This window comes from Vollenhovia emeryi, unplaced genomic scaffold (assembly GCF_000949405.1).
Source record: "Vollenhovia emeryi isolate VEMERY1.0 unplaced genomic scaffold, V.emery_V1.0 DF939162.1, whole genome shotgun sequence".
NCBI lineage: Eukaryota > Metazoa > Arthropoda > Insecta > Hymenoptera > Formicidae > Vollenhovia > Vollenhovia emeryi.
The window spans coordinates 1,419,483-1,436,522 of NW_011967204.1; the positions used below are offsets into that span (position 1 = coordinate 1,419,483).

General features: G+C 32.1%; 1 protein-coding gene across 1 annotated transcript; it reads right to left on the reverse strand.

The window, feature by feature from the left end:
• Positions 1 to 614: 614 nt before the first annotated feature.
• On the reverse strand, positions 615 to 16,151 carry LOC105564584 (sodium channel protein Nach-like). Its single transcript, XM_012017054.1, has 11 exons — positions 15,939 to 16,151; positions 14,734 to 14,876; positions 14,024 to 14,087; positions 12,206 to 12,380; positions 11,552 to 11,697; positions 10,419 to 10,551; positions 7,208 to 7,508; positions 3,873 to 3,926; positions 3,550 to 3,715; positions 2,767 to 2,873; positions 615 to 1,168 (listed from the first exon to the last, which is right to left on the reverse strand). The coding sequence occupies exons 1-11, from the start codon at positions 16,127 to 16,129 to the stop codon at positions 912 to 914; spliced, it is 1,737 nt and encodes a 578-aa protein (XP_011872444.1). The 5' UTR covers positions 16,130 to 16,151; the 3' UTR covers positions 615 to 911.
• Between the last annotated feature and the right edge of the window lie 889 nt (positions 16,152 to 17,040).

A 17,040-nucleotide genomic window follows, 5' to 3' on the forward strand; every position in this document is an offset into this window, starting at 1 on the left:
ATGCATTTAAGATTTTAAATTGTACTATAGCACTTTCTAGGATAAGAAGATATATAAAAGTGATCAACTTTCATCGAGAGTTTAAAATATCATCAAAGTTGTCATTAATTTCTGCTAATATGATGCCTAAAAGCTATTTGCTGCTTTTCGTGATACTTTTTCACAATACCAACTGATAGGATTTTTTATCATTAATATAGAACATAATAACACAGTTATATAGATAATAACATAATTTCATCAAAATTAAAACATATTAAGTCACTTATTATTGGAGCTATTATAGAACTAACTTATTATTGGAGCTATTATAGAACTAACTTTCATAAGGAAAAGTAAATATCCGACTAACGAATTTTCCGTTACAATTCCATCTTCACACCTCTTTTTGTACAATCATAAATTTGTTTAGTCTATCATTGCGTTGAAATAAACAATATAAGTCTTCTCTAATTATTTTTGTCTAAGGCCCGGTTGCACCAACGTCGCTTAACTTTAACCTTAGCTTCATTCACTCTCTTTGTCTCTTTCTAGGCCTGGTTTTTCATTTTCTGGTTAATTGTTAACCAGAGATTAGTCGATTCTCTGTCTATTCTTAGATAATAACAGAAAAGAATGGAAAGTAGACTAACGTCTGATTAACAGTTGACCAGACAATGAAAAACCAGACCTAAGGGAAACAGAAAGAGACGAAGAGTGAATTAAGGTAAAGTTAAGATTCCGTGACGTTGGTGCGACCGGGCCTAAGGCTTCATCCCGATGGGAATTAATTTTCTGTTTAATTGCAAAATGTCATCAGACACTTTTCAATAATTTCGAATATTATTTGAATATTTAAATCTACTAAAAGAAACAATGGAATTATTACGATTACGTGGAAATCTTCCGGAATAGTTCCATAATATAACTTGTCAGTATCTAGCTCTGTTGTTAGAGACTTTGCCATATTTCGCCGAACGCCAAGATCGCGGAAACAGTTCTTTCCAATAAATTTCCTGCGTGATTTGAGATTGGACCGATGGGATTTCATCCTTATGATTGTTGTCTTCCTTTAAGGACGAAGTTTTGCAGAGGAAATCGCGAAACACAAGCGCGACGAAGTACAGAATCTCCACTATACTGATGAAACTGAAGCCAATGAAGACACCACATATACCGCCAATATCACCTGCAAAACGACCATCTTTATGATACGACGTCTTGATAGCAAGTAGAATAAGATGATTCGGTGAAACGGCGGCGGCGTGTTTTTAGTGTGCACCCTTTAAAAAACATTACGCGCACATAGTAGCAATTTACACTATAAAAGAGGAGATAGCGGATTTTTACAGCAATACTGCTGCTATTCTCTTGTTTCTTTTACAAGCCTGCCGCCCTTTAATAATGCTTTGTAGATCAGATATATGATACTATTTTTCTTCCTAGTCCATAAGTGCGCAGACATATTATACATATACATATGTACAATAAACCTAATAAACCTTCCATAAATAACTTTGTATTAATGTAGAATTATTACTTTCCACTAGTTTATATGAAAAACTTGTAAAGGCTCTTCAAGGTAAATTTAAATGAACGTAGAATTTAAACACAGCATTAGATTAGTGTTGAAAAAGTGCAGCTGTCACTGAGACATCACCGCTTTTTCTGATTTTTGTAATTTATGTATAAATCAAAATATATATTTATCAAAGAATATATGCGTTTAAATTTTAGAAGAAAAGATTTTTTACCGAGAAAAGTTTGGCAAGCCGAAAATTCCTAAAAATCTAAAACATTGCGGAAATATTTACAACTATGTGCATAAATAAAATGCATATGTGTACATATAATATATATAATCAAATTTAAAACTCTGCGTTTTTCTAATACATATATTAATTATATACATATATTAGAAATTGTTTTCCTAAAATAAAATTTTCAGAGTTATGAAAAGTCGAATGTCCAGTAAACTTTTTATGCTTCTCAAAAAATGCTCCACGCTTCAGCAATTTGTTCGCAAAGTAAGCGCCAGCAAGTAGATATTGCGTTCTATGTGAAAAGTATTATGTTTTTTTTTATACACGAGAACCAGTAGAGAAACGTTATACACAGTCGGATATTAAAATTCCATTTTTGAGAACCCTCGGGCATCCTACAGAAGACACGGACAGAAAATTTCTCTTCTACACTATTCTACCTTCGCTTATGTGATACTTTTTTTATATGTTTAGTATCATCTGTGAAAAAGATTTGCTCGTCGTTAGTTTTCATGCCGAATGCAAGGTTTTACGTGGCTTGCTTCTTCTTTTGCAAGTAAAACGAAAAATAGTTAAGGCAAATATTGCAGTCTGAGGTATTTTCTCCAAGATCTAATTATAGATATGATATACGGAGTAATATGAGAGATGTTAGATATATTTTTACACCAAATTTAATTAAAGATTAGTGAGACTATATTTTTTATACCCATCAGTCTTAGATATTCATTTTGTACAGTTACCTTTATGTCTCTTGCTAAAATTTGATTATTAAAATACATTGCACAAAACCGAGCAAAATGATTGAATGCATAACTGCAGGATTTGTTAGAGAGAGACATGAATAAAAAGAAACGAATCTTATGTTTCTACAATTACTCTTATGTTCAAAATAGGTTGCGTTTTTATATTGTAAGCTCTTTTTTAAAAAACTTCGTCTACTAAAAGTGTATAAAAATTCCGATTCGCAGAATTTAAATTTGACTTCTTTATACAATATAATTTGTTGACAATCTGCACTTACTCATGAGTTCGTACCAATAAAAAGCCACGTCTTGTTTTAATCTGATTGTGCCATATTTCGAGAAGTATACATGTAGCACTCCTTCGTCAGTAACATTGTAATTCCATCTGAAAAAACGCGACAACAGTATCTCGGCGCCTTTTTTAGAAACGATATTTAAAGGATTTCAATTCTTACACTCATCCCTCGACTTACGCAGTACCTACTTTTTATACGCGGTTTCAGCTTTACGCGATCTTATTTCACGTGGTCGTATAATATGTACAGTCGTGGTCAGAAAGGTTGTCCGACGTTTCGTGGTAAATTTCGGAATACAGTCTATCGTGCGAGAGATTACAGCTTTTGCTCACGGATATGTGCAGTGACGCATTATTAGAGCAAAAGAAGAAAACGTCGGACACCTTTCTGACCATGACCGTATATCGTTAAAAGAGATACACGCTGATATCGAAACTATTACTGAAATAGAAGTACCAAATATTTCTAGTGATGACGATAGTAATTTAAACAATTAAAACAAAAGGTAACCGCTTTGGTATACAGGACTGATAGTGACAGCAAATAAAATTTAAATGTGTCTTTCTGAATTATTATTTTTGTAATGCAAATATGTAAAATAAATATTTTTGCAACACACACGGGTTTTTCTCTTACGTTTGTTTTGTATGGCAAACTCCATTTAAGCAATTTTTTATTGCGTAAAAAACCTCGTGCAATAAATATTTCGCGTAAATCGAGGGATGATTGAATTGACAAAAATTAACAAAAATATCGTATACTTACAATAAATTGGTATTATATCCACCGGGACTCATGTTACTCTTCCAAGTAAATACATCGTAACTAACATCGTTACAGGCAGGATAACAATTCCGACAATGCAAAGCGTTTTTTTCCAGCCGGAAAATATTACCTTCATCGTCATAAGGAAAAATCGTCAACCATTTAGCTGCGTCACGAAAAAAAAATCATATCAGCAACGCAATTAAAATTAATTAATGTGTCTAATAAATTATAAGTATTATGGATATTAAAATAAAAAATTGCTTATGTATAAAAAGAGATTGGTTTCTACATTATTAACGTATTATAATAACAACGTTTACATTTATACTTAGCCAGGCAATTTAAGTCCTCGCTGTTGCAAACACGCCATGACCCTGAAATATGTAACAAGGTATACGTCAATCAAAACATAATTATGAATACGAAAAATATTTATATGTAATTAAAAATTCGTAATCAAAATAAAAATATGTAATTAAAACTTCGATTATGCCATAGACATATTAACCATAGAATGCTTATGAGGCTGTGGGGGGGAGGCGTCCTCCTGAGGGAAAAGGATAGTATAAATTTATTTGGGTGTCTATTTTTCTCTGATTTTCGTGTCTCACACCCACTAAAATAAGATAGACACTCAAATAAACTCATACTATCATTTTCCCTCCTCAGGAAAATGCCCCCACTTAGGGCCTCTACTGTCTCATAAGCAGTCTATGGTTAATATGTCTACGGATTATGCCTGTTGTAACAAAACTCCCCGAAAATTTCCTATAATCCAAAGTGTATGATACCACCAGATAAGATGACATTGTTATTACAAAATTTACTTAAAGAAAAAGACAGAAATAAAAATTTTCAAGAAATGTTCATACTTCGAGCGGTGTAAGGAAGAATGGAGGATATATCGTGCAGTAGTACGGGCGTCGTTGCACGTGTTGTTGATTAATATGGAGAACGAAGGAGGCAGCCACGAGAAAAACGACTCCAAGCACGCCCTACGCTATCGATGGAGCGCGAGAAAAAGAGCAATCGGGACGGCTTTAAAACTAAAGAACGGAGAGAGGAGTACTTGGCGTTGCATGCGTCGCTTTCAGCGAGTTCCTCTTCTTCGCTAGAACCCCGGCCACGGTAAGTTAATCCTACAGAGCGATGCTTCACGCGATCCGCTTTAATGCTTTAAGCCACCCGTGGTAAAGCCTCGTTAGAAAGCTCGCGAACGCGTACGCCTCGCAATGCGGCGCGCAACGTTCCTTTACAGATTGCCGCCCACGCCTCTCGACTTCGTGATAGAAGAAAGAAATCGCCGGGATGTAAGAGGGTGCACAGGTCTCGGGAAACCCGATTTATCCAATAAGATACGATCCTTTTGCCGTATCTTCCGTTTAAATCTTGCTTTGAGTCTCAAGTAATACTATATTTAACTCATAAAAATTAATCGCCTTTTATCGTGGTGTACTTTTATTGCCGCAATCATAATTCTATTGTAATTAATATCTGATCAATAATTATTACTTATTTCAATCCTTAAATTAGTAAAACGAAACTTAAAACTTTATTCTTTGTGTTTAGATTTTACATCCATTTTTATCGTATTTTTTATTTAATGTTAGAGTACAGATTTCCATTTCATCCCAATTCTCGTGACAAAATAGAAAAATCGATATGAGAAATGTAAGAGGGATGTGAGGAATTGACGGGAATCTTATTGGAATTCTAAAAATATGTTGTCTATGGCGTTATTATATTGACTGTTCGCTCAAATTGATTTCTCATTTCTCTTCTCTCATTGATTTTCTATTTTTTTTTCTTTTATTGCCGAGAACGAAAATAGTCACATCGTTACTGAAATTTTTTATGATTCTCGAATTGAGATTATATTTAAGTATTTTCATGTATCTTAAAAGACCGCTAAAAATACGTCATATAACAATATTATTAAAATATTATTACAAAAAGTGCAAGAATAAAGAAATCAACATTTTTTACATACTCTTTTAATTCGTATAACAAATTAAGTTTTTCATTGAAGAAGAATGACTTTCGTCAACACAAAAACCCTCTGGAAAATCTATAAGTTTTTATGAATCATTTAATCCAGTTTTATCAGGGTTCTATTAATAAATAATAAATAATAATGATGTTAAACAATACCATATGTTCTTTTTCCTTTATCGTATTTTCTAAAATATGTAAACAGTTTGCTATTAAATAGGAGAAGGTACGAGAGCTAAATTGGATAACAAGAATTTGAGATCTAAAAGAAGAAAGAAAGCAATACTATTTCCTCCGAAGATTGCTAGCAATATTGTCGAATTGTAAGCCTCGGTAGACTGTGATGCGCTGCGAAGAAACACCAATGAAAGTAGTTTGCGCTCTTGCAAGTGTAGGGTTTATAAGTTCGTTGTTATCATTCTATTAACATCGAAACTCGTCAGTTGCTCGAATATACGTTTTGTCGGTGTGGATCAAGTTAGCATTTATTTTATCGAGATGGTTTTCATATGATTCGATTATAGATACATAAAGTATTATTCGCGATGATTATAATGATTATTATCCTCCCACTTGATGATGTACTTGTCTCTATTAACGAGGTATTGTAGTCTTTATTAGCTGTACTTGTATCTCTTCCATATTTGTGCATTTAATGGCATAATTAGGTGTGTTTAATAGATCCCCCAAACCACCGTGTATAAATACGACAATGAATTGCACGGGGTGCTTTAATTTAATACTTTCCTATTCATCTCTAAAGACTGATTATCATCTACTTGCATCTTAGGCTTAATACGTGAAAATTTCTAAATTGTTAATTGCTCGAAACACCTAATGATATTTCAATATTACTTTAATATTTTTTAAAATTTATTCCAAATTATAATAAGACTTTTAAAAAATTTGTTTATAAAAAACCTAGTACTTCTAATATCTAAAAAAGAGTTACTTCTATTAGATATATTTTCTTATTAAAATCATATATATTCCTTAAACCGCAAACTTTATTTGCAAATTACAATTTGAGCTTTAAAAAAGAAAGCATTAGCAAGCGCAGAAGTTTTGTGTTTGCAAAGTAGGACAGAATTGTACATCAGTTAAGAGGCTTTTACAAGTAACAAAATGTAATATGGAATTTTGATAAATAAAAACCTTATTATAAAATCATAGACGCTGGAAGATTTAATATCTCGTCTACCATTACTATTTAACTCCCCCTTGAAGATTGTATCATGCAATAGAAATTCTTAACAAATACTTTAATATACGAATGAATGCAATCGAAAAAGAATTGTAATTCTGAAAAAGTATTACGTATGTCGTTTTTATCTCAAAAACGATACATAAGTTGCATTTTATATATTGTTAAACATTTTCTTTAATTTTGTAAATCAAATACGTTAAGCAATTTTTTTAATAATTAAAAAGAAACGTATTATGTCACTTTATCATTAAGTAATAAATTTATTGTTAATAAATAGTAAATATATGTACACATATATGTATACACATATACGTACACGTGCAATCGGTACAAAATAATAATATGAGTAAGCATTGATATGTCTATCAAATAAGTTGTGCATATTTACAACAAAAACCAGAAATTTTCAGAAAATTTAACATTAATTAAGAAAATTAAGAATATAGTTTTACTAACAGTCTGACTTGCTGCGACGTGGGTAAAAGAACGGTCTGCATCCACAAACTTTCTGTATGTTATAAACCTTACAGTCGACGATACAATCACTGTAAGTATACATCGTATCGCTATACATTGGGCTGTCTTCATCTGAAAAAATGCAATTACGTTTCTGCCTGGAGAAACTGTGAACAATTTCAGTACTGATGAAGGCCGTCGTGGTTATGTCCACGAATGTCTCGGAAAGAGGCGTTGCGAATATCTCCGTGACACCACCGGTGGTCATATCCGGATAATCAGTAGGGTTGAACACAATTACCTGAAAACCAAATAAATATATTAGTTTTAGTGCACTATTCTTTCTCTCTCTTTGTTTTTTCAGATGTAATTTAAGTGTAATTAAATGTAATTACATTAAGAAAATTTTTTTAATGTAATTACAATAATGAAATTAACTTATTTTTCATTCATCGTTTAATTAATTCTACGTAACAATAAATTTTTCAAAAAAGTAGTATTATTGTTTCTTTCACAAATAAATTGTATAGAAATGTATAATTAATGAAATAGATAAGTGAGGAAGTTTTTTTACATCAAAGGGGAAATTAGAAAGAACATGACGGTGATGAATTATTTTCGTATGGTACTAAGCAATGAAATGTTTAAAAATATCCAATTTCCCACATAATATTTGTTTCAGCTTGGTTAGTCAAATTACATTCGGACGTTCAATATGCATATAATTCATAAAGCATTTGCTGTTGATGTAAACATCGTATGCGATGTATTTTTTTGCTTGACTCGAGTTTATTTGAGACTCTCATGGTTTTTTAGCATCGCATGTAATACATGTTTTTTTTACACTGCGCTGCAAAAAGAGACACCGTAATTTGTGTAATGTGCTGGTCTGTTTTCACAAGTTAATTACAACGCAGCTGACATTTACCTGGAATACCATATTGCAACTATGCTCTCTGTACGTGTATCTGTATTATATCTGTTATATTTTCAAAACCAAGCATCCCAAAAACAAAGAACAGAAATAAAATTAATCATCCTAAAAATTGTTTAACAATAATATATAAATTAATTTATATATAAGATTAATTTATATATAAGAACGTAGAATATAGATAATTTTTATTATCTCAAAATCAAGAGATTTTGGATATCTTGATGTTATTAAAATGTTTATAACATATATTTACAGCATATATTTTGGAAAAATATTTTAACGATAAAGACTTCCTTAGAAATTTTGGAGTTAATTTTCCTCAACAAAAATAATAAAAAGGAAAGAACTTAGAGCAAAAAAGAGTATTAAACGTATTTAGGTAAGACTCTGTTAAACTATTAGGCTAACATATGAACGCTTGACACTTTCTATACAATAATTATCTATTTAAAATTTGCTTGAAATTAGTACCAAATAATTCTTTAAAACTTTTTAAAAATATATAAATATATAATAATTACGTTTATTGTAAAATGTTTTTTAAGTTTGGTTAGTTTTACACCTGAAATAATACGACAAAAGTATAGAATACAAAAGAATAGAATCTTCCGGTATGTTTTTGCTCGAATGCAGGTTCTCCGTAAGTGCTGCTACAGCCTAAAGTACACACTACACAGCAAATATGGCGAAGTGAAGGAAACGCGCGATTATATCGCGCCGCTAATGACTTTCACGAGCTTTTTATCACCGTGCACTATGCGCGAATGAAGCACAGGTGGCCTGTAATGGCACGGTAAGCGTGGAAAAAGTTCACGACATGAAGCAGCTACCGATTACCTTTATCGCAGAAATAGATTTGATGTGTGTAAGATATAATTAAAATATAATATATACATATGTATTGTATATTATATTAATTTAAATAATTACTGAAGCTCGCATTAATTCTTAGGAAATAGTTTGGAAATTAGTTCATGAAAAAATAAGATTTAAATATTTACGTTTATGCTAGGAAAAATATACTTCTTAATATTAATAGAGAAACATCAGATTCACTCGTTATATTGTAATACTGATTTTCTAGCCAGTTTTGTGTACAATCTGAAAATTATATATGCATATGTATGTGTGTGTTATAATTTTCAGAATACCTATAATATATATCGTTATATTAAATACACATCGTCATATTAAACTTTTAATATATACAATTTGCTTAATATTATAAGTAAACAATAGTACGTTTTATTATTTCTTTCTGTTTCTGAAAATTCAAGGATTTAACAATAATTATTTTGTAATACAGGTAATAACTTTGCTTAATAAATCTGACACTAATTGTTAAACATTTATCACCAATAATCACCAACAAGATATAACTTCCTAATTGTCTGTGTGTTAAATGCATTTAAAAGTTGGATATATATGTACCTATATATATATATTTCGTGATATTTCGCACTATAGAATCGAACGTTAACGCTTTAGCATGATAAAGTATTGCGAGAATAAATCTTCATTTCGCTCGATTAGCCCCTTTTCATATTCAGCACTCGTGGTAACAACTCGTTACGAGTCGAATATGACCCGTTTTCGCGAGACGAAGATATTTCCAGGCAATTCTCATGCAAGGCGTTTTCTAAATTATATGTTAGATTAGAATTTTACGTACTAGAGATTCTACGTAGAGCGAAAAATTCTTACGGCTTCTTATTGCCTTTTTACAAAATAATAAAATCTGTAGAATATCTTCGATTACTCTTTATAAATATTCATCTTAATTTTACATTCATTAACGCAACTGAAGAAATCTGGTTTACATAGCCGCTCCTTAAGGTTTCAAAGAATTAAATTAAGTCCCCATGTTTTAATTAAGACTATTAATTATTTTTATGAAATTCTGTTGATTGCGCAATTTCTTTTTTACAACTATTTTAAATAACAGAAGTTCTTTACATTCATTCAAACTTTTATCATTACCTTGATAAGCAAGACACGCTGACGAAGTTAAACGAAACATTCTACGAACACTCTATGTAATTATGCATTATCAAGTTTCTCAGAATCTAGGTTAAACAAAGCTGTTTTTTGGTTAATTAAAAAAAAGAAGGATTTTCCAGATTTTAATTTTGCATGAACGATAAATAATTTTTCCTTGACGGCAGATTTAATTTTGGCTCCGAAATGAAATGGTTCTCGAGAATGTGGGGTATTAGAGATCACCGTGTTGCTTCCTCGACTTATTAAATAGCACGTTATGCTGTTTCTACTTGCCTTCCAACCCTTAATGGGCAGTATTGAGGAGAAATAATCATCCAAAAGTGGATCCATTACGACTGTTAGCCCGCGTTCTATTCCGAGATCCGCTATTTGATGTATATAAAGCGACTCCAACGTACCGTTCATTCTGTCAAGACAGAATTACCGCCATTGATTTTTCGAACAAACACATTTAACGTTACATTTAATGTAACAGATTTTTAAATTAAATAATCCACGTTCTTCTTTCATGACGCTTTAAACCAATTAACATTTGACATTGTTCGGTGTTTATTATTAATTATTACGATTAAATTAAAATAAATAAACGTTTTCTTCGCGTAAATTGTGCTTGTAATAATAACAATAGTATTAATTCCTTATTGACATAGGGTCATGTTTTTTTTATCAAATACGTCTCTCCATACATTAATAAATTATTAGAACATAACTTGCATAAGAGGAATTCCACTATGCTTTAAAGTTAGAAGTTCTAGATGTCAAATTAATATAAAAATTCATTATAAATATGAATAACTAATAGAACTTGAATTTTACAGAATAAGCCTTTCTTCAAATAAAAATAATACGTACCTATAAATATTTGTTAAGAAAAATTTACTCGCGTATTAATGATCGAAAGAATACTCATGAATTATTCTAGATGGCTTTTCCAGGTCGCAGTAGTTAATCTTTTATAATGCGTCGCGTGTACAAAGAGAATTAAAGCAAATGGCAGTATTTTCCCGCGATATAATTGATAAATTGCTATCTAATCGACAAACATTATGGGCCATTTATTGGAAAGAATATAGCTCGCGTTATGAATCAGTTCTTATCAATTTCACAACTTTCAACCTATACATATTTAAAGTAAGTAAAATCATTTAAAAAATAATAATACGTTTATTCTGTTCTTTTTTTCTCGTCGTCAAACTATAATGACAAGTACAGTAATGTAAAACGAACGATAAAATAATTTTTTATCGTACATAATGATAGCCGTAGGGAATATGCTTCGTTTGACCATACTAAAACATGCCACTGCACTGCCTGCACGTGAGTAAACTAGTCGAATAAGCGGTTAAACTACCGCGTGCTGTATACTTCTCGGAAATACATTTAGAGTGAAAGCGTGGAATACTCACACGGGAATGTCGTCGCTTTCGCGCGCGTAATTGAAGGTACAACAGTATCCATCTTGGGTTTTGCGAAACGTGAAGAGCTCTGAGCAGTTCCTATAAACCCCATGCAGCTTACATTTCAATAGCATCATCGAACATTGCGGCGTCAGCTGGAAAATGCAAATATACGACACGTGTCGCCGTAACTTGCCGACAATTTCCCGTACGATAACAACAGCGGCCGACACGCAAAGTATCGTGCAAATAATATTTTAATTGGTCCTCGGAGAAAACCTTTCGTTTAATACTTCTACACCGGGGAAACATAAAGTAAGCGATTGCCCGCATAAATAATTTCTGTTTGCTGGAATCACGAGAAAACTGAAAGTTAGGGAGATAAATTTATGCAGAGAGTACCCGCGCAAAAAATCGGGATAGTATTAACGGGATCGTGCTTTTCAAGAAATTTGCATTTCAAATTGGAGAAATTTGGATTTAAATTCCCATTATTATACTATTATATTTAACAATAGAGTTTAAGCAATTTTTAATTACAGTTATCTAATTACGTAATCTAATAATTAGAAGGATGTGTTATTGTATACATAAACATATAAGGAAAGTCTAGTGAAAGTTTAAATAAAACTCTAATATATCATATTTTGGCTGCATACATACTTCTTTCATCGTATCCGTAATATCGTAAGACCCATTGAAATAAGTCGTTAAAAGTTTATGTAGTTCCACATTAAGACTTGCATCCATAACGAAAGTGGAAGCGTAGAGATCGCCCAAATGCGTCAGCAAGTCGAGAATTTCATCGACTGACTGGTCCGTGACTTTTGCATTAAAACTGATAAAAAAAATTTAGTGAAAATTTCAATTAAAGGTATCGTACTTATATGTATAATATCTTCACAGCTCTCAAATATATCTTTATAATTCATACGACTATTATTAATTAATAATCTGGGTGCGTTTGTTATATTGACACTATGCAACTTTTGTTTGAACATTTTTTTATAGAGCAAGTATTTTACGATTTATTGAAGGTCGTCAAGTTAGACGACTCACCCTGTATATTTAGTTCAATCGAAATTTATGATCAACAATCTCTCCTCACAATATAGGAGCTCGTTAAAAAATTACGGTGGCATTAATCGATGCGCAAGCGGGAAAGGAACTTTTGCTACTGAACTATCTGAAACTTTGAAGATTCCTGTTCCGAGTCAACAATTCCGGAAACGTCTCTTTCATTAACGGGGACCAAAAGTTCACGAGTGGCTACGAGATAGCATCGCGCGCGAAACGGCTGGATTTTAGGATATTAACACCCTATTAAATGAGCCGTAACCACCAATTCTACGCTCTCCATCAATGCATCGATCCGTTCTCGTTGCGTTCAAAGAAAGTGCGCGATACCGAATTAATGATAATCGGCGTGCCAGTTGACTCGGGACGTGTAAAAAGCGATGTAGGATCCAATGCGTTGAACGGTCGATTGAACTTGGCGTATATATCGTATCAATTGTGTCGAGTTAGCTCTACTATTCTCTGGTCAATAGGAGAATACTACTATGATTAGTACCTGTCCTCAGTTGCAGGTTCGCATCTATCACCTATAGATACGTATCATTTGTCGCACCTATGATCTCTATATTCGTTTATGTAGAATGTACATGTAAATCAATTGCTTATTGTTGCAACGTTAACCTTCTTTAAACAATACAATTAATAACAAAATTAAATAGCAAACGGCTCCAATGTGGTAAATAAAATTGAACCAAGAAAGGGTTAAAATGAGCCAAGTGCAGGAAACAAAGCGTAATAAATGTTCATTGGCTTGTATTAGCCTCTTCTTCGTTCAAATTTGTTTAATGTAACTAATATTCGCCGTCGTTAATAATATTAACTTAATTATAATAAGAGATTACTTTAATTTGATTTTTTGATCAATGAATCAAAAGACAAAGAGTTTGTAAACAATCTTTAATGCCACTGTTATAATTTTTCAAGAGACTGCATGAGAAGATTCAAAGAGTCCATAGAGTGAGTAAAGATATCAGAAATTAGATAAATTAATGATGATACACATGATATTAGCCTGATCGACATTATCAAATATTTGCACTGTCGCTTTATTATCAATATAATCTAGAGATAAATCATGCGTTCAAGCCGGCGATATTTGCTGATAGATATTTGCGATTTGCGCTGGCCGCGTGCGGTGACCGTTTATAACTCGTACGGAGAAAATTCGCGGAATAATACGCGTTAAACTGCCAGCGAAACTAAACTTCGAGCAATCCCGATCGATTGTGCGATTGGTGTAGTTTGATGCGAAACTGTAAAATCACACCCACATTCAAAATGTGGCTAAAGTGGACCCGCGTGTGCATCAGCACCTCGCCATCGTTCGTGCACACGCGAATGCGTTTGTTTAATATACGTGAATGCATGCAGTTTGCGTTTATTTAATACACAAATTTCGCTCACATGTTGGTCGCCAGTTCTGTCGCGGATTGCCGACTTATCCTGTTAATAGAACAGATGGCGATTCCTGAAAATTATCGAGGCGTATACCTTTAATCAATCAGATAAAATAAAGAGAAACTAAAAAACAGAAAATCACTTTAAAGTATGAAAATTCTTTACGTTTATTAGAGAAAGTATTGATATAACATTTTTTAATTTTTATATTCTATAATATATGTATACACATGTGTATGACAGCAAGAATTAAAAGAACACAGTTTAAGCACGTAAAAAAGAAGAGTTTAAATATTAAAAACGTAAAAAAGACAGAGAAATTAAAGATTTTTATCTTTAATTGATAATGGCTTGTATAGTTATCTTATATGTTTAAATTATTTACTTATTACATTTGTTTACATTGCTTGTATTATAATTCTACTTTCAACCTAATTTTAATACAATAAAAGCTTTTTCATACAAATATATAGGTGAGCACATATAAATTTAAATATTTTCGTAATTATTACGATTTATTCCCTTTTTCCTAGGAAACTAATTATCTGTTAGAAGATAAATAATCCTGATATGAAATATATCACGAAAGTTTTATCAACTACAAGATAGGTATATAGAAATTAACTGTTTTATGCTGCTATCAAAATCCAAATAAATCTCCATAAATAAATTGCATGCATGCATGCAAGTTCGAGGAAACAGCTTAATCTCCGTACCTGGCATGTTTAAATTTGTCGTTCTGTAACTATCTGTTTCCATGGAAGTTACCAAAGGTGTCAATATAAATTCTTGATAGGAAAGATAAACCATAAACACCAGAGTAGATATAACTAGAAAATGTATTATAACCCACAGAACTCTGAAAGATGTATTTTTTTAATTTAATTTCATAAACAAGCGCGAAAATACCTTTACAATATTTGTATGTGATTGAAAGCGGCAACAGGTGACTTTGGTCGCTTAAATTATTTAGTTTTAAAAGTTTCGAGGCAACAATATTTAAAGTATAAGCAAGAAAAAAATACATTCGCGAGGTATAAGCGTCATCAAGTAACAATTTATTCCTGTTTGTACCACAATGCGTTCATTACCGAATTCGCACGGCGCTATTAACGTCACGCGTAACATTACATTAAATCAACTGGCGACACCGTATCGCGACGTAGCTCCGTCGTTTTATGGAATTACGTTTTTTTTTCCGTTTTCCATTTTTCTCTTTTTCCCCAAGCACGTCGCGTTTGTTTCGTGATTTGTGGCTAACTTGATTTGTGCGACCCGCTATGAATTCAAGAACCTTTACTCACCGCGACACCGTTAATCTCGCGAAAAATTAGAATACCCTCATTAAACTGTAAGACTCTAATCATACATCCCGTTTATGTGCATGCTGATATAATGTATGAATCTGTAACGTTTTACGTGCACAGTCTCAGCGTAAACCGCTTTTCATTGCTTTAATAAAGACCCGATCACATGGCAAACGGGCTTTTAAACGGAGTTTACGCCATTAAGGACCGGTTGTAAGGGCCCCCAGGTTCTTGGTAAGTTAACTACTAGTCAAATTATACATACACTATGATATTCCTCAAATTAGACAAAGAGAGAAATATAATTTAACTATTAGTTAGTTCCTCAAGAAGTTGGAAAAACCGGCCTAATATATTTGGTCTCAAGAATATGTTGTTACTATAGTGTCCTAAGTTTTGTAAACACCGTAAATTAAAAAAGAAATGTGCAATGTATATTTTGCATATTAATAAATTGAAAAACAGTTTTATATGATATTTAATTTATTTAAAAGTAATATAAATTTTCATATTTTTGTATATCTAGAAATTTCTACGTTTATTGGCACACACTAATTATACTATAAATAAATTAATTTACAATAATAAATAAATAAAATTCTGATTGACTTTACCTTTCAAACCACGGCCTTTGAGTATCAGCAAGATATTTCAAACTGTTTAAACTGGAATATTCACAATACAATTTTAAATACTTTAGTGAAATCTCCGACAATTTTAACGGTGACTTTTCCGAATCTTTCGTCCGTGCTTGCGTGGTAAATATATCATTTTTAGGTTTAACTTTATTTGTTTCTTTCCACATTGTCTATAATCCACCTTGTAAATTATATAACGCAGAAATTAATTCCAACCTACAGCAAATGATTGGTAAAGCTATTATTTTTGTTTGCATTATTGCATATAAGTTTTGCCAATGTATTTCGAAAAATTGCAAAATAAGTTTAAAAGAAATAATTGCAGTTAAAATTACTAATTAAACTTTTTTCTATAGAGATATGAACTGAACATAGAAACTGAGTATACAAAACTGAAGTATTATATAATATATTAAGGTTTCATAAATACTGTCTAAAACAACAACAATGTAATTAATTCAGGTTTAGATATAAACTTTATGATGAAAATATATTCTTATTTAACTATGTTTCCAGACCAACAATTGTATTAATATATGTACTTGCCTTATCACAGCAGTTAGTTTTGTCTTCTACAGAAATCGAGATACACTAAAAAAGGATTCAATTATAGATATATACGTTACGTTTGCAGTAGCGTATTTAATATCCTTAGATTTTCCAACGTCAAACTATCACTCATCTGAATTATGTAGGGCACAGACTCGTTAGAAGATAAGATAATCGATTAAAGGCTTACAATAATTGTAATCTCTTGGGCAATAGTAAACCAAGTTTCTCGCTTTAATAACCGCAAACCGCGCGCGAGAGATTGGAACGGAAGAAACTGTTGTATCTGTATATGCAACACGAAATGAAAACTCCTGTAATGCAATTACACGGTGTTATGGGCGGCGCAGGTAATATCCCGAACACTCGCGCGGCCATCTGGGATTACGACTGACGTCGTTTACATCGAGCGCCGTAAAACGCGCGTGCGACCGATTCGTACATGTGTTCGTCCGCGTTATGACAGAAGAGATCCAGCAAGATCAGATCGTGTATCTGGCGTCGTTCAATTACTATTCCGCTACTTTGA